The sequence below is a fragment of the Hermetia illucens genome, chromosome 2 (genome assembly GCF_905115235.1).
Source record: "Hermetia illucens chromosome 2, iHerIll2.2.curated.20191125, whole genome shotgun sequence".
Taxonomy (NCBI): Eukaryota; Metazoa; Arthropoda; class Insecta; order Diptera; family Stratiomyidae; genus Hermetia; species Hermetia illucens.
This window is the reverse complement of record NC_051850.1, coordinates 17,463,643-17,482,475: the sequence shown is the minus strand read 5'-3', so window position 1 is coordinate 17,482,475 and position 18,833 is coordinate 17,463,643. Positions and strand designations below refer to the sequence as shown.

The following is an 18,833-nucleotide window of genomic DNA, read 5'->3' as shown; positions in this document are numbered from 1 at the left end:
CGGTTTTTTCCAGTGCAAAGTTGAAAATGTGAGTAGTCATCCATCTGCTTACCCGTCGCATTAATATGCCGAGCCTGCTTTGCGCCCGTTCGAGAGTGCGCCCAGCAACAAGTGCTGCGACATTATTTGCATAACCGATCAAACGCGACTATCAGGTAGCGTTCCAGAGGTGTAGCCTTGGGGTGGATCCCTGCGCTATCTCTGACGTGGGCTCCATCCTTCTCTGATCCTCTAGCGTTTCATAGAGCAAGGAGCGGTTTGTCAATATCCGCAAGAGATAGTTCAGCACGTGGAAAGTATGGTCTATTGTGCCTAGAATGTCTTTTCATTTACGGAATTAAAGGCGCACCCGTCGAGTTCGGCGGCTATGTGCTTCCGCTCGACAAACGGCATCCACGACTTACATGACAGGACCAACTGTAGATCTCCCTTCTCTAAAACCGAACTGCCACGGAGATCTCCGGGACCGCGTATCGCTTCAACGAGTCTACTTCTGATGAGCTTGCCGAGCACTTTTCCAGCAGTGTCAAGCATACAAAGTGGGAGGTATGAAGACGGCAATTCGGGATCGCCTTCCCTTTGTTGAACAAGGCAAGCCTCGCCACCTTCCACCAGCGAGCTTTGCTCCTACTTATTGCGCTGCTGAGTCTCCTTTTGGTTGATATGTACTCTATCATTACGATACATGCCTCCTCCCGGTCGTTTAGACGTTGTTTTAAGCGGTGGAGTCTGTGACACTCCTTCCAGAGCTCTGTAATTTCCTCCATCATGCATAGAAGGTTTGCCATGCTTTGATAGTCTCTTGGGCATGGAGGCTCCGCAGACCGTCGTTATCAGGTTCATAACTGAATTTATGACAGTGTCGTCTGTAGCGCAACCACCTCCAGGGGTACTTTTCAGCGCGGCCTCATCTGTTCCAAGAGTTTCGACAAACCTCCCGGTGTCCACTTCCGCAACATTCCATGCACAGAAAGAGCGCCGGGGTGAGGTACACCGAGAGTTTGTGTCCACTACTTCGAAAGCAATGTGTTGCTTGCCGAGAAGTCTTCCAGAACTCGCCACCCATCCACCAGCGACAGCGGTGGCTCCGACGCGAAGGTTACGTCTGGAATGCTTTCCTCGCAGCCTGGGCGCAGGGACGTTGAAGTGGATCCGTAAAGCAAATACCGGCAGGTGAGGAGAAGGCGAGGTCATTGATAAAAAACAGGAAGAGTAACGGGCCAAGTATAGAGGCTTGGAGAACACCAGAGGAAGGAGAGAAAGAACGAGATGAGTAACCATGAAAAGAAACTTTACAGGAACGATATGAGAGATAGGAGGAAAGCCAGGAGATGACTGAGGGGAGAGAATGTTATGGTCAACGGTATCAAAGGCTTTGGAGAAATCGGTAGAAATAGCATGTACCTCCTGTCGTGAATTCAAGCATTTAGCAACAAAGTTGGTAAAAACCAGAAGGTTTGAAGCCGTAGATCTATGTTTCACGAAACCATGCTGCTCTTTGACAATGAGGTGACCCAAATGCGCGGTCAACCAGTCATTGACGTATCTTTCCAGGAGCAAGAGGAGAGAAGAGAAATGGGGCGGTAGTTCACAGCAAGAAAAGAGTCTCCGCTCTTGAGGATAGGGATGATAAGGGCCTTCTTCCAGAGACGTGGAAAATGGCATTCATCTAGACTTTTGTTGTAGCTTATACTCAGGGGGAGAGAGAGTATGCAAAGTTATGGTTTCTCCTTCCCTTCCTAGTTGTATGCTCTATTGGCGCTGTCTACTTTATTACGCTGGGAAATACTTTTCTATTTTTCAAAGTGTAGTTAACAAGGGGCTATCTTGTCTACCAATCGTGTCTTAATTTTTTTTTTTTTATTTAATTTTTTTTTCTAATCAACAACTGAAACCTGTGAAAAAAAGTAATGACAATTGAACAATGAGTTATTGATTAGACTTCAACATTGCTTAGATCCCTATCACCACCCTGGACAATGGCGTACATTTAATGATAATTCATTCACTTTTCTATTTTCAGACGTTCAATATGCTACTTACTAGTCCATGCGACGACGTCGATGCAATCAATTTACATATCAATATCGCGCATTAAATCGCGAATAACGCTAACGGGATGTACAATTTCGTAGCCATTTGCAATAGTAATGAGATAAGCAACAACAACAACAATCGAAATAAAGATACAAGCGCAACTGATAGTATTCCTTATCCACCGAGTATCGATTCTCGACACATCACATTTGGATGGCCAACGCCAAACACATCGAGCCAACAAGAAGTGCAAGAACGTGAGGCAATTAGCAATGAAGCCACCATCAACATATCGGGTCGAGAAACAGATAAACAGCCCCTCACCTATGCATCACTGATATTAATCTCTTCTGTCATAGAGAAATTATTATTCACATTGGGAACATCGATAGGACGATCCCTGTCGACGTCAATAGTAAATCCTCATGGAAGGACGGCTAATGACAGGACTCTGCACATCTCGAAAACGTTGAATATCTCGATTTTATCGACATCGGAATTATTGCTATCAACGGTGATCGCGGCTCAAAATGGCTCATGTCGACCACAAGAAAATTCTTGGTGACTACTATAAAATTTGGAAACATATCAAGTGGCGATCGTTCATCGGTTATAGACAATTATCTACGAGACAGAACTGAAGCAACTAAGTTTTAGATACAAATCAAAAAAAAAAGATAAAATTCTATATTCGGAAAGCAATTCGCGCCCTGTTCATAGTGACTCTCTTCTGTTGTGTTAATTTATTTCAAAGAATATTATTTTGTACATATATATATCGTTAAGTAAAACGTGCCCGTTTATTTTAATTTAAAAAAAAAGCTTACAAACTTTTTACCCTGTAACATAGTAAATATTCTGTAGATATTAATAACTAAGGCAGCTTTATCCGTGATTGTACGTTACTTAACTACAACGTTAGCTTCGAGTATAAGCGCGCGACTACCCCCAAATAACTTTATGCGCACAATACAAAAGTAATCATAATCGCTACAATATCCAAAATTCACTTGAGGCAGCAGCATCTTATTTTAGAAGATAAATTATATTTTTTGTATTTCATCTTGTGACTAGTAAATGTGATAACATTCCCTTGAAAAAAAGTATCGAGGATTCCGCAACTACTTTCTAGACGTATAATAATCGCGAATGATAATTGTGTGCCATAAAATCGATGTAAAATAACAACGCGCTTGTGGAGAAACTCGTGTACATAATCTAAAGTTCGCATAAGATACATTTAATTAGAAAAAGATACAAAAAAAGGATAACATGACTATCACTGAGAAAACAGTTCTTTGGAAAGCCAATGGGCGCTCGAATTCATCAACATCATCAATTAACAGCATGGACAGGACACCGACGTCGGCATCGGGGCCGACACCGATAACTCAGATATCATCCCCAATTGCGAATGCAAGTCCATCTACAACAACAGTTCTATCATATCAGTATAATAACAAATTTAGCCACGACAACCAGCAACCATATTCTGGCAGCAATGGTCACATAAGAACGCCATCAGCATCATCCTCGACCGTTCTTATTCCCACCACAGTGACATCATCGAAGTCAAATAGTGGCCACAGCAGTGGTAACGGATACTTCAATCCTAGCACGGTTAGCTTGCTGAACGGGTCCAATTATCCAAACGGCAATCTTATTACTCGTTGTTGTTTTCATCTCCTGAAATCGATTAACGTTCGACGTTGTATTGGAGCCCTTTTTGCCTTCACCTTCATCATGATCCTGTATTATTCGCATTACTTCAACAGCGGTCCATTTGTTGGGTAAGTTTTTTTTTTCTCTCTGTTCTTGACTTACACATGATTATTCAATTAATTTCAGAATGAGTTACCATATAGAGTCCTTAATTCAGATACCGTTCGTCCTTTGAATTTATTTGTTAGTATAATTACGCATACCGAGCGAAAGGACTTCGCAGAAGACACAAAAAAACGGAGCATCATTTTAAATTGAATGAAATTAAGTGACTAACCGGTCTCAAAGCTTTTACGGGGAAAAAAGGATCTCTGCCTGGCAGTATCCTAAATTAAATTTACTTTTATCACAATGTAATAGGATTCTGACTTCCCCCATTCGTTATCGTATACGTGGAACTCGCAAATCTGCCTCAAATGGTCTTATCATTTTAGCTTTCAAGGACAATCATTTTTCAATAAGGATCTCCCCGGAAATTATATTTTCTTTATGATATGAGGTGGGTGTATCTATAAAGTAGGAACATCTTCAGAAGGATTTTAAAGTATTATGCGAGTAGGAGCAACTTGAAGGCTAGACAAAAGAAAAGGAAGGGGTAGTTATTTGTAGTTGGATATATTTACTTTTCAGGGTCTATCCGATATACAAGAGAACCTTATTGAAATCGGTTTACTATCCGTCTGTCCTTTTTTGAAGGAGATGAAAATCTTCAAAGGACAATGTTCTAGAGGCCATGGTGTGAACGATTTCTACCTACTAAAATTGCTCTCTACTCCCTCCTTGCTCGTGGAGCCAACGTGAACTATTACTTTATGTGGTTGCATTATCGAATTGGAATACCAGAACAAAGATCCAGCCACATGACATCTCAATTTATCAGGTGCCGCTGCCAACCCGGGGTCCAGATGACGACTTGACTTAGGGTTCATTTTCCACCACGCCATCAAGACAGCCTTCAGCGTCCGGTGCCAACGTTCCAGCATACCATTAGACTATGGATGGTATGCAGTAGGCCTATGCCGTTTGAAGCCAAAGAGCTTGCCTAACTCCGCGAAAAGAGTAGACTCGAATTGCATTCCCTGGCCCGTGATGATTAGGGCTGGTACACCAAAGCGCAAAATCCACTCTCGACAGAAAGCCTCAGCGCATGATTGCGCCATAATGTCGGACAGAGGTATTGCTTCAGGCCACCGGTAAGCCGGTCGATGATTGTGAGGCAATGGGGTAGATGGGTAAATATAAGTGGCCGCTCTGGGCAGCCCAATTAGCGCTGCGGTGCGCCGTTTTATGCCACAAACTCCTAAAATCGTGACTGCTGTTATGGGAGCAGGGAGCCAGTGTCTAGCCGGCTCGGATCTTCAGAGCTAGCCGGTAGCAGTTCTCCCACCCTGTAGCTAAAAATCTCTCTGAGGTCCCCAAAAAATGGTTTACCCAGTGTCCGTAGCCTGACTCTAGCTAAAGCTGGGCAATCGCAGAGAAAGTGCATGAGGCTTTCCCTTCGTTTTCCGCAGCTTCGGCAATGCGATTTGTTGGATATACCGAGCCTGGCGGCATGGTCCGCTATGGGCCAGTGCCCCATGCAGACCGCCGTAATATTGAATACATTTGCACGCGTCTGGCAGAGGACCTCTCGTGATCGGGCTATGTTATAAGCGGGCCAAATTTTCCTTGACTTGGCACATCTCCCAAGCCTTCGCCATCTGATTCCCGCGGTTGCTAGGTAGTGTGAGTGGACTCAGCCCCCGACAGCCGCCAGCGAAACACCGACTGTATTCACCGAAGAGCTGCCAAGAACAGAGCCTCGCAAATCGGTCAGCCTTGCTCATTCCCCTCTATGTTCCTATGTCCGCGATCACAGAAGGGGATGACTTTGAGCATGCCGCCCAGACGGTTCAGCGCGCCTCTGCGGTGCCCCACCAGCCTGAAAGAAATGGTCGCTGAGTACAAGGCCTTGATAGGACTTCCAATATCGCCAGTACTTCCGTCTAGAATTCACTGGCGAAAAGGGGGACCACAAACGACTTGGATACACTGTGTGTATTCAAAAAAAAACCCACACCAACTCCACAGGCCATCTTTGATCCATCGGTAATGAATACTGTGTCATAACCTTGCAACACGCCGCCGGTCTTCCACTTTGCCCGAAAGTGGAAAGTGGAAAGCGGAAAGTCCGCAGCAAAGTCTCGTGAAGCTCAGCTTGCGTGTGGCATAGTCCGTAGGGAATGCCCAAATTCCCGAGGTACTTCGTCTAGGAGTTGCTGTGGCCGTGGGACTTCGCTGCCCAGCATCCGGACTCACGTAGTCTGACGGCACTGCACGCTGCAACGTATTTAATGTAAAGGTCTAAGGGGAGGAGATGCAGAAGTACTTTGAGAGCACCCGCCGGGCAGGACGGCAGAGTTCCAGTAGCACCTGCACACACGGTTCTTTGAATCCTATTAAGCTTTATCCTATTGTATTTTTTGCTCAAAGCCTGCCACCATACAATAGAGCCATATGTTTGGATTGGACGCACTACAGCGGTGTACATCCAGAGAACCATCCTCGGTCGGAGGCTCCATTTCTTTGCAAAGGTTCTCTTGCAGGCATAGAAGGCTATACATGCCCTCTTAACCCTCAGTTCTATGTTCAATCTCCAATTTAGCTTTGGATCCAGGATTACACCTAGATATTTTACATTAGAGGAAAGAACCAATCTTTATTCAGTCAGCCGTGGTATGTGGATTTCAGGTATCCTTGCCTTGGTGGTGAATAGCATCAGTTGCAAGGCAACACTTAAATCCGTGCGAGTCTCGCAAAGGGCCGATGATGTCGAGATGGATGGTGGGGAAGCGCTTGGTTGACCTAGGGAATACGCGTACTTCCTTTCGTACGTGCTTGTTGACCTTTCACTTCTGACACATGATGCACTGTCTGGACGAAGAGTTTACGTCCTTCTTCATGGATGGCCAGAAGTATTTTTCAGTGACTAACCGGTTCGTCGTCCTGATGCAGGGAAACGCAAGATCGTGTATTGCGTTTTATATTTTCTTGTAGAAATCGGCCGGAATGAATGGCCTGGGTCCCTTATCTGAAGTCTCGCAGGGTAAATAGAAGTTTGAGCCGAAAATAGGAAACTTCTTGGACTTGTATTTGAAGTTTACCTTCAGACTTTGAAGCTTAGCGTCGTCTTCTTGTGGCTCGGCGATTACCATATAATCGACCGCGGCATGGACTATGACCTCCGAAGTTCAAGACAAAGCATGTGCAACAACAATGTCTTTTCCAGACACATGTTGGATATCAGAAATTAACTGGCTGATATGTCTCAAGTGCCGAAGTTGGCGAAGGAACGCTTTATCAGGCTTTTGTCTAAGCGGGAAGGTAAGGGGCTTGTGGTCCGTGAACACAGTGAACGGCCTGCCCTCAAGGGAGAAACGGAAGTATTTTATAGCGAGGTACGCGTTGAGTAGCTCACGATCGTAGGCTCTTTAGTTACGTTGAGCTGGATTGAGTTATTTTGAATTGAAGCTCACGGGTTACCACATTTGATTCGCTCATTGGTAAAGAGCGGCGCCTACCGCTGTACCTGAGGTACCGACAGACACAGCTAGGGGTGCGTCTGGCTAAGGAAATGCCAGTAAAGTTACATCAACAAGCTGCTATTTGACTATCTCAAGCGCATGGACCTCAGCAGATCACGCAACCTCGCGGGAGTATTTTGCTTTGGGCCTAGACAAGTAGGCTTTAAGGATCGCTTGGTGATGAGCACCCTTGAGCGACGCTAGAAATATTAAATTTCTAGTGTCGCCCAAGAACATTCGCAGATCTTTCACCGTGATTGGCGAGGGAAAGCTCTTAATCGCCTCAACTTTGTCTGGCTCAGTTTGGATATCGTCAGGGGTTATTAACTGGCCGAGAAATTTTACCTGCTTCTGTAGGAAGTCGAAAATGATCCTAGTGAACTCGAAGAGTGCGAAAGGTGTGCAGATAGTCGCTTTCAGAATATCTTCGGGAGCGACGGGGATTTGGTTATACGCCTTGGGTAGATCCAAGGTCATTGAAACACGGCAGTTCGTTAGCGAGTGCACAAAATCATGGATGAGTGATCTGGAACTGTCTGAGCATTCAGACGCCTATAGTCCGCAATTCTATTGGACAGTGTGCAAATACCCTATTTCATCAACTCTTCGAACTCTTTCTTTGCAACAGCCAGCTTCTGGGGTGAAAGTGGGCGCACCTTGGAGAAGATTGGAGAGCCGGTAGTGTTAATGTGGTGCTGCACATCGTGCTTAACCGGCTTGGAGAAACTACGTTGAGTAGTGATGGTTCTATACTTTCGGAGGAGTGCGCGAATGCGAATGAAATTTTCCCTGAAGTGTGTAACAAGGTTGCGGGGTCTATCAATGTCCTGTTCTGAAAGTCCACCAGCAGCCCGTAGTGGCGCAGGAATTCTGCTGCGCCTAATGTAGGAATGCGAATGAAACGCCACGAAAACATTCGGTGTAGTCCGAGAGTCACGTCATCTGCCTATAGTCATAGATGCTGATGGGAGATGAGTTCGCAGCCGCCAGTCGGAAATTTTGCGGAAATAAGGTATCCGGGCAGGGTACAGGAAGAAGCAACGTCTTCTTAGGGGATCGAAGATTGTAAGGCGACGTGGTACTGTGCTTCGAGTAGCCGTCGCCGAGGCACTCAGCGAGCCTAGTTTTTTGTTGTGTTAAACCTGCATCCAGTGTTACATTTAATCGCTTGAGCTTCGTATTGACGATGGTATCGGCAAATCAATGTCGTCACCATTCCCCCATTTCCCGAGTTGTGTTTCGGGAATCCTCTGAGACCACGAGGCGCGCATACTCCTCGTATATTTTATCGGCGGTCGCACCGGCGGTCAAATTGAGAGAAATCAGTCCTGACTTCATCCTGTCTACGCCAAGCCGTCAGCTGTTTTCCGCAGCCATTGGTGCAGCGGTGGAGGCAAATTCATAATGACGCCCAGGTTCGCGCTTCCGATGCACCGCCACAGTTTTGTCTGGATTCGGTATTTAGAGGTAACGTTTTTCGACGATAATATAATGCCGAATAAGGCGCAGGCGTGATGTCTTAGAGAACTGTTACGTACGCAACCAGTTTGGCCCCACGTTAGGCGCCAACTCTGTTACGGTGAGAATCCAGCGTCGTATCACCTTGACACCAACACGGTCATCAAGGCTGTCAACCAACCAAACTCCCCTAACAGGTTTGCCAGTCGTGAACCGTATGTAACCGGACGGCAAGTCCTGGAGCTAACCCGAATGCTATCAGCGCAGCGAGATGAGGGCAGGGTTCTAGGTTCTCAAATATTATCTCGCTGTCATGACACAGAGATTTTATCATATACATTGACTCCAGAGTCAACAAAACTAAGCCCACCCGCGGTAAACTATCCTAATGGACCTGTGAAGTCTCGAGGCGGATTAATACCACCGAAGATTTCAATCCCAAAGGAGCTAAACTGACTAACGGCCTTAATAAGGGCGGGGACCAAATCGCGAAAATCTACCGCGCGTGGGATGGACGGGGAAGGATATGCTCTGAGCCGACTCTGACATCTACGCTACGAGTCGTCCGCGTCTTCAATTCCTCTTCATGGGAGGTCAGATAATATGACGGCCCTGCAAAGGCCCACTCCAACCTAAACGTTTGCCCCCTGTCGCTGTCTGTATAATGGGGCGTTGTTTTAAACATCGGATCCACTCCAACGTGGCAAGATGTGAAGGAAGTATTTGCACCCTTATCGTGGGCTTATCCGTGGAAGTGAAAATGCTGCTGTTTTTGTCGGCGCAATAAGCAAGTGTCACTAAAGCGAAGTTACATTTTTTTTGCCGGGAAATCGTGTATCACTGCTAATTGCAGATCCTAATAATATAACAAATGCAAAGCAGAGAATCGTATCAAAGGCATTGGGTTTACCACCCAAGTTACACGTTGTACAATGGCGAAGGGTATGTGAACTACCGGCGGATCATAAATGTCAGCAGGTGCCGCGTCTCAGATAAGTCAGTGCACGTTGCAAATTCAGATTAACTTCAACCTGAATTTACTGTTAAAGGACCTGTCCTACTCGAAACATTCGCAGACCTGCACGTGGTACACAACAAAAAGTGCCCTCTCAAAATGGTGAAACTTTAGATTTTACTACAGCCTCAGGAAACCCCAGTGGCAACGATTGAAGGGATCCATAGAAGCGATTGCGAATCCTGGAAGTCAGAGCGAAGTCTTCACACTCTGACCAGTGGAATACTGATGAGAAGTTAGAAGTTCTATAAGAGCGCTTATGTACCCGGCTACCAAAACACGTCCTGACTTCTCTCGATCAACCAGTTTTCTTAGTTGCAGTTCAGAAAGAACTGGACTGGACAGTCGCCAAATAAGTCCTAAAATATCTGAAATGAAGTTGGGAATTAGTGATTGTTTTATGATTATTACCGAACACAGTGATGGGATTATGTAAATGCTGACTGGGGGAAAAGAATGGGTAATCGCTGATCATATACGGGCTATGAATTCATTTGACAAGATAGGATAATTTCTAGGCACTCAATGAAACCAAAGATCGTCGCGTCGCATAGTCCTTGATCGAGTCGGGACATATGACTGTAGCGAAAAAGATCATGTACCCTCCTTATTAGGCTGCCCACCTTTCGCGGCGAAAATTTACTGGAGGATATTCTTGGTTGAAGCCAGTGGTCCCTGTCAGTTGAAAGGTCACGGTAAGAATAGAAAACCCCATTCAGACAAAACAGCGTACTATATTCATTTACGGCTTGTGTTCTCGCGAATGTCGATGGGGTTGAATGATGACATGTCTATGAGGATAATGCTGAAAGTAATGAACATCTCAAAATGTTGGTCAACATACTGATCATACGTGCTTGCTCTTTTAATTACCTAGAATTCGTGTACAACTTATTGCATTGAATTATTTGTCAAAACATCTATTCTACTATGTATAAGAAAAGCCTATTAACAATTGTTCCTAGTTTCCCATTTTAATTGCATCTCCCATTTCCTAGTTTCACTTTCCCAGCTGTCCGTTTATTATTTAATGAAAATGGATCCAGTATTCGCAACACCGTCAACCATTTCCCACATTCGTTCAACAACTTTGTCTAGGATCCAGGTTTAAACGAGGCTGACTTTTTCCGTGAAAACTTTTGCAAACATTTTATTTATAGAGAATGACCCCGAATGCTTACTTCCATGGAACATCTACCAACACTTGTGCGAACTCATACATTGAAATGGATTTTTATTGTACCGTTTGGTAATTACTTAATTGGAAAGTGTGCTTTTTATTAATCATGGTTGAGTGCTCTCAAGTTGAAAACTACAATATCCCTGATGGGGTTTTAATAACCAAATATCGATTTTCGATGTTTTTTACGGGAATGCACTAGTTCTACCACACGAGTGAGTTTGCGACGCTTCCAATAGAGAAAATTAAAATTTGAAAATTAATTAAATGTAAAGTTTGTGCTGGATTAGGTTTTCTGAATAGTCGGATCAATTGGGATAGTTTGGTTTGTGTTCTAGTGGAATCTGGCATACTTTGTCTGCCACTTAGTTCGAAACAAATCCTTTTCATTGGGGCTTCAATTAATTGGCTGAATAGGAACATGCATATTATAGAACCTTGATTCAAGTAATGATGCCAGATAGCTTGATTAGACACAATGGTTAAAAGTTCTCCTGGATTTTTTTTTGATGACCATTTTGTCGGTAATGAGGTCGACAAACAGCACTGTGCCAAGAATAGTTTGGAAAGTAGACACTTCACAGTAGTGGTAGTGAACTATGCGAAACTATAAATCGAATCGAAAGAAGTTTCAAAATATGCAGCTTTCAAAATCCAAGTTGACGGGATTGTCAAAAAATTTGACAGAGGTCGTGAAGTTTATAAATGAAATAACTTTTGTCTATTTTTTGTTGAAAAACTAAAATGGGAATTTTAGTGTCCATTCTGTATTCATCGCACCGAAGATGTAAGTTAGCCTAATCTACCTATCGTTAATATATTGGATTAACCACCACCGAGAATAACACTTAGGCACAGATCTTGCAAACCTTAGTTGCCCAGGGTGACCCTTCTTTCTTTGGGGTTTTGCGGGACCAAACTGCATAGAGTTCGTATGGCAGTTCCTTGGAGGTTCATTGGGAAAGATTGGTGCAATATATACAGGTTCCTTATCTTCGTTACGCAACCTACAGCTGCAGTTCATATGAGGTTCAACCAGTACCATTGACGGCATCGTCCTTTCTCTCTGAGGTAAGTTCATTTGACAGCTTTTTGGAGTATCATTAGAGTTGAATCATAAAAGTATAATTTGGTGTTCTCGGCGAGTTGGGTTATTAAGCATTCTAGTTTTACAAACTAATTGATGGAAAACGTTGTTTGACGGGTCTAAGTGAAGCGAGGTGTTGGGTATCTTCTTCTCCAGAGTTGTATTTTGTCACTGATCACTTCAATGGACTGTGCCATCCTTCCTCGAACACGTCGACTACATTGATAATATCTGTTGACTCTTTCAGTAAGTCATGGGCCTTGGCCAAATAAGTCTAGATTTGGGAAATGAGGCGAGCATAGTTTGACTAGAGATAAACATCAACAAAACTAAGGTTTTCCGTCTAACACGTTTTCTATTTGTATTAGTTGGCAAAGATTGAAGCGGTGATCTTCCCTATTTTTGGAGGTAACCATGGGGCTCTGTTACAGAGCTGACTGCTTTTTCACTACTCGTAAAAAAAAATTGAGAATAATCACGTAGATTTTTTTGATGCGACCCCGGAGACACGAAGACTGAACCGAACAAGGTTGAGGATCGTTCAACAGCATCACATCGCCCTTGGCGAGAACTGAGGACGACGAACCAATTTATAATGAGGCTTTCACCACATTTCACGTCACATTCACAAAATATTCTGATAGTTTCCAGATCCTCAAACTTCACTTTACTTCGGCAACTAACAATATAATTTCTGCCCTTGACAGAAGAGGAGACCGTCTGGGTAGCGGGGTCACCAGAGTTTCATAGCCTGATTCACACAAGCTCAAGCATCAAGAATGCGAAGGTGTCTTGCGAACTTCACTGGAAACTGCCTTCCTCCCAATGGTATATCAATCACAGAAATCCTCTAAGTGATGAAGCAGACACTTGCGGTAGGCTGTCATCGCATTCATAGGTACCAAGAGAGCTTTCAGCAAAAGAGAAACAACACATTGTTCTTTTGAAACCAAGAATGATTTTAAATAAACCTCTCCAGCACAAGTCGAGAAAGTAACCTCAATCTGCATTAAAACGCAAACTTTTGGAGAAGGTTCCAATTTTGTTCTCTCCGAAATGATTTTTTTTTTTTTTTTTTTAAAGTCACCGTTGTTTCGGCCTGCCCTTGGCTTTGACGTTTAGCAATCTTGGCGAGTGAATTCTGGTTAGTGCGAATTTCGTGACCATACCATCGAAGACGCCTCTCTAGCAATTACCCCACGATCGGTGCAACGCTATGTCGATTACGGATAGCCTCATTTCGGATGTAATCAAGGTGTATTACACCACCAGTTCAACGCAACACCTTCGTCTCCATTACCGTGAAACGCGGTTCATTGTCTTTTATAGTCAGCTAACTCCCAGAACCGTAGAGAACTATAGAGCGGACGGTATTGCGGTAAAGTTTAGATTTGAGAAGTCCGTTGATACGTCGATCGGAAACAATACCAGCTGTGGAACTTGATCAAGGTTGCGCTAATGTATCAAGCAATTTCATAACGCAGTTCTCCATGGGATGATAGCATTGACTCGAGATTTTCAAAGTCGCTAAGTTTTGTGCAGGTTTCTGCCAATAACGGTGATAGTGCCTGTTTCATGGGGATCTGTGCAAAAAAAAATCTGTTTTATTTTTATTAAGATAAAACAGAATGTTTGTCGACCGATCCCCATCAACATTTTAAAATGAATAACAGGGGCATCCTCAATTCATCCACGATTCAACAAAAGGGTTGAAAAATTGAGGTCGGTTGTGTCTTATAACCGCATCTTGGAAATCTACCACTAAAGGTGCATAAATATGTTGTATATGTCATTTCCTATCAACTGTCCATTGATAGACCTATTGGTGAAATCTTGGGGATGCTGAAGCAGAAACTTGTAGTTTGTTTTAACCACATCACGTCTACACTGTTTGGTGCGAAATACAAACAGTACTTTCTTCTTGTAAAGCCAAAAGGGGATCTTAGAAATTCTGAATAATCTTGAAAAGTTGCTCCGCATAGAAGAGGTAACAGACTTCTGGGGACGTGTATGGAACCATTCCCGCCGCTGCAATTGAAAAACACCATGGCTTCCATATATTAGGCGTTTATGCGGAGCCCTCTCCGAGTCTTCGCATCTAACATTTTCTAAAAAGAACTAGCCTTTGAAAAGGTAGATGATTAAAAGGAGGCACAAGTTCACAAGATCCAATTGTTCTGGCTAAATAGCTGCAAGAGCATTAACAGGATACTAGCAACCCGTACTAACCAGATCATTGCTGATCCGAAATTAGTTTCACCATTTTTCACTAAAAGGATAGCTTCTTTCCACACCAAGCAAGAAGGGCTTCTCCTTTCGATATCTCTTGTCTTTCCAACATCTACAATTTTCCTACTTCAGTGGAATCTAGCAAGGCTGTGTCTCTGCTGGTCACTGAATCCGTTGTCTAATTTTTTGCATACAATGTATGTATGTTATATAGTTGCCACTTACCCCTTAATGAGGCATAGAGTGCTAACCGCGCCGAAATGTGTTTCAGCTTCCTCCAGAACTCTCCGTGACGTTTGCACTCTTCTCCCACTATTCTACCCCATTTATTCCTGGCGCAAATCACTCGTCGGCCATCTTGGGATAGTGGCTTTCAGTGCACTGCGTAACGGGCAATGGAGTTTTGTTCCTTCCTACTTGTGTGACCTAGGAACTGTCACTTCCGACTTCTGATCAATACGTCTGTGGGTAACTGACCGTACGTCGACGAATTTCTTTGTTCGAAATTACATTAGGCCAATGTACCTCGATGACGTTCGACAAGAGACAAGTGTTGACGAAGGCTTAAGGCTTATGAATAACAGTGGTGGCCACTTTCCATATGGTACTCCCATCTAGCAACATAGAAAGATTAGCACAGAACACCTAGACTTGATGTTGGTGAGGTAACTGTGTTTGAAGATCTTAGACAAGGCAGCGAAAACGGATCTATCGCCATTGATGCGTCGAGCAACATCAAGTCGGAACTTTCTATTGTCGGCAAAAATGCCGCTTCCTTGATATGCAAATTTATCAACGCCTTTTGCTCTGTCCATTAATGCAGATAGGCAAAGTGTCTGATTAAAAACTTCGATTTTGTTGACGTTTGTCTTAACTCTCCTTGCCTAACTACCATTTAGCCAAAGTTCGCAACTCAATGAGGAAGCAAACAGATGTCATCAGCTTAGTCGAGATAATTGAGGAAGGATAAAGTGGTTCATTGACCCATTGCACGCCGCCCGGACAAGGTAGCATGCAGAAGGTCATCGATAATAAAAAGAAATAATATCGATGCCAAGCTGCCTCCTCTGAGATTCTGTTCTGTTTTGGAATGTGTCCAATCATCTCCCTCTTTGCGTGAGCCACGAACTCTACAGGGACGCCAGCAAGCCCAGCGGCTTTACTCCATCTGTGCAGTACATTTATGGCCAAGATGATTTCACTACTATTTATGGGAGCATTGCGTATCCGCATGTTGGGGCAAAGAATTTATCTATAAGAGTGGAACTTCACCGATGTGATCTACCTCTTCAGCTGCTCACCATCGGGACGCATTATAGTTCTTTTGTGATGCGGTAGACGGTCCTCACGTTTTTACTAACTGCTGCAGCTTCTGTTTCCCTGAGCAGAGCAATGATAAAAGTTCTTTCATGGGGTTTTATACGGTGTTGGAGCTTGAGTGCATCACGATCACTACCACTCGCAGGACTCTATTGAGTCCTTCAATTCCTTATGTCCATCGATCCAATTCCGTGGTTCTGCAGTCAGCCACATCTTATGACACCCCTTCAGTCCCCAAGTCCGTGTCTTCCCTGTACATGTTCGAGCAAAGTGCTATCAGGAACCACCTTGGTATTCAGATCAACCATCACGGTTACAATATTATTTTAGGAAGCTTCTCCTGGACTGCCTTCAATTTTTCAATAAGCTTCCTTCTCCACTGCTTTGGCGCATAATACTGCACTATTGCAATGTTCCTGATTGTGGACTGGAATCTTGCAGTCAGTACCCTGTCTAGAATCGGCTCCCAAGTCACAAAGGCGCACCTTGCTGCTGCCCTAAGCATAATTCGACACCAGATTCACGCATATTTTGGAGTATAATAGTGTATTGCGGCAAGCGAGAGGGGAATGCTCCTCAGAGTCCCACCATTTAACCCCACTTGGCCCCTGAATATTCAGTCCGTAACGCCGAAAGTCACGCTCAATATTCCAACTACAAACTTGTGTCCTGATACCACAGCTACAGGTCGTTACCGGTAGGTCCACCCTTACACAGCAATTGAAAATTCTGAATCCACAGGTTACTAATCCAAGAGCAGCGAGAAAGTTTTCTAGGGCAAGCAGGGAAAACTAAACAGTGAATTCTTAATGTCAACCTTACAGAACTTCCTATCTTACTGGGATAAAGATGCAATAAATTAATAACGAATAGTACTGAAGGCCCCACCTATTCCCTGAGCCGTCTGGATGTTACATGGCCGTTCAGACTTGGGACCGTCTTTGTATCAATTATTACATCCTGTTTATTATAGAAATTTGAGTACCATTTGAAACATTCGGCATTCAATATAGGAGACTATTGCAAGTAGTCCCAGGTATAATTTCAAGGAGGGAATTAATCCTGTAAGACTAAAATCAAGCTGTCTAACGACCGGACTGTACTACATATATACCGAGGTGTGAGAAGTCATTGTACTTACGATTTGTTCTATAGTCTGAAAAGACTAATCCGGTGAAAATCTGGCCTAACAGTCTCTGCTTTGAATTTATATTATCTTTAAATTGCCAGCATTCTGCATCGGTAGCTTTATTATCTAAAGTATTCGCGACAAACGGGAATGTATCAATTACCCATAGTTGCTCATAGTTTGCAATGAAATACGTCATCGTCATATTGTGGACCTTTGGATCCTACTTTGAGTTCATCTGGATTGGGCCGGCCCTGATGACACAACGCCAACATGTGGTGAAGAAACTTTGGAGCTTTTGAGTAACAATAACGGTCATTTTCCACGTACTATTCCCACATAGCACCACCGAAAGAATGTTAGCATAGAACAGTCTCAACTTGATGACGAACCAGAGATCAGATGCGGCAACAACGTGTCCGTCTGATTCTTTACATTTTTGCGAAACTAGGACTGATGGTCAAAGTTGCGTATCTTTTTTAGTAACTTCATCCTGAAAATCATGCCTTCACAGTAAAACATCACATCATAACAGTGTGATGTTATAACAGTTATTATTACATAATATACTTATTGATTTGCTGCAAAGATATTAGATGAAGTGCCAATTTTGTATCGAACCAAACATTATATATTCCATGGCTATATTTCCTATAAATTCCATTCAAAAACTCAAAAATCTTTCCTAAATTATCTGCTGTTTGCTTCCTGAATCCAATGTGTATCTTGTTTATTATGCAAGGACGGTTTTTTCTTGTGTATTCTTGTTACTCCTTTTCTTTATTTGTACCATTTTTACAAGCCATTCCGCTCACGACCTTCTTCGAAATAAAATACAACAATAAAACTAACAATAGCCGATTGGGATAGAAGATCCGGTGAGTGTTATGATTAACATGAGCTCGTGACCAATTCTCGTAGTTTGCCATTAATTAGTTTAGAAATTATGCTAACAATGGAGGTGAAATTTGTGGGTATTAAACCATAGTTGGTACAATCTTTAATTGGAAAAACCATTTCGAGAACCAGAGCCCTTTTTTGCTAATTCCTATAATATCTGACAAAATTTCATGTGAATAGGTTTAGGCTCCTCTATCAACTGACAGGAAAATCAGTTGGGAATAATCGTAAAATTTGCTCGGGAAGTACTACTCCATGAGGACCTCCTCATTGTATCTCCTCCTTATTGTTAAAGAAAAGACTAAATATTGGTTAGCAGCAAAGCTGAAAATTCCGCTATTTCATATAAAGCCAAATACTGCGCCCGTGTTTAGATAGAATCGAATGCTGCGCCCTAGATATCAGCGGTAAAAACAATAACTCCAATTGAATTGTAGATTCTTGAAATTATTATCACTCGATCGCTGATGGGATATTAAGAACTTTTTGAGGTCAATTGATTGGCAATGAGTGTCTATTCAAATTGAACACATTTCAATTAAGAACTACTTCTGAAACTGTAATGAAGAATTGTCTACTAAGAATGCGCGGACTATAAAGCACTCGGTAAATTCGTTGCTATCTATCGTCATCTGGTTTAGATGCTGGTTGCCGACACATTTTTTGTGCGAAATGATTTGCTGATGAGCTATCAAAAGGACACCATTAAACTTGCGTGACTGAGAAGAAAAAAATCCTCCAAAATAATTTCAGATGATTATTTCTTCACTGTAGAACTCCATTCAAGAAACTGTTCGGAGCCGAATACTTCGTAGTCTTGTTAAGAACTGTCACTAGAGCACAAATGCCCCAGCCCCTAAGAAGAAAGTCAGCAGATGGACGCCGAGGCTATGCCGAAATCTCAGGGAGTTGTATAAACTTTAAAGTCTGGCTGGCACTGTGGCAATAAAAACATGTTCAACGCCATCCCTGGAGGTTCTTGTCCTCTTTCAGGCGAGGGTTGAATGCGCGAGCAGTAAGTCCTGTCGATGTTGGAATACTAATATGAATACCTTCGCTGGAATACCAATGCTTTCTGGCACCTTCTTCTTTCTTTCAGCACAGCGCCACCTGTTCTAAGAGTTTCGACAAACCTGTCGGTGTCTACCTTTGCAACGTTGAATGCATAGAAAGAGCGGCGGGGTGGCGCACAC

General features: G+C 43.3%; 1 protein-coding gene across 2 annotated transcripts in view; it reads left to right on the top strand.

The window, feature by feature from the left end:
- The window catches only part of LOC119648183 (bifunctional heparan sulfate N-deacetylase/N-sulfotransferase), a 357,714-nt gene that overhangs the window by 194,175 nt on the left and 144,706 nt on the right, over positions 1–18,833 (top strand). For both annotated transcript variants that reach the window (XM_038049769.1, XM_038049768.1), the window contains one exon: positions 2,024–3,827. In XM_038049769.1, coding sequence (XP_037905697.1) covers positions 3,310–3,827 — 518 coding nt within the window. In that variant the 5' untranslated portion in view covers positions 2,024–3,309. The remainder of the gene's footprint in view (positions 1–2,023; positions 3,828–18,833) is intronic.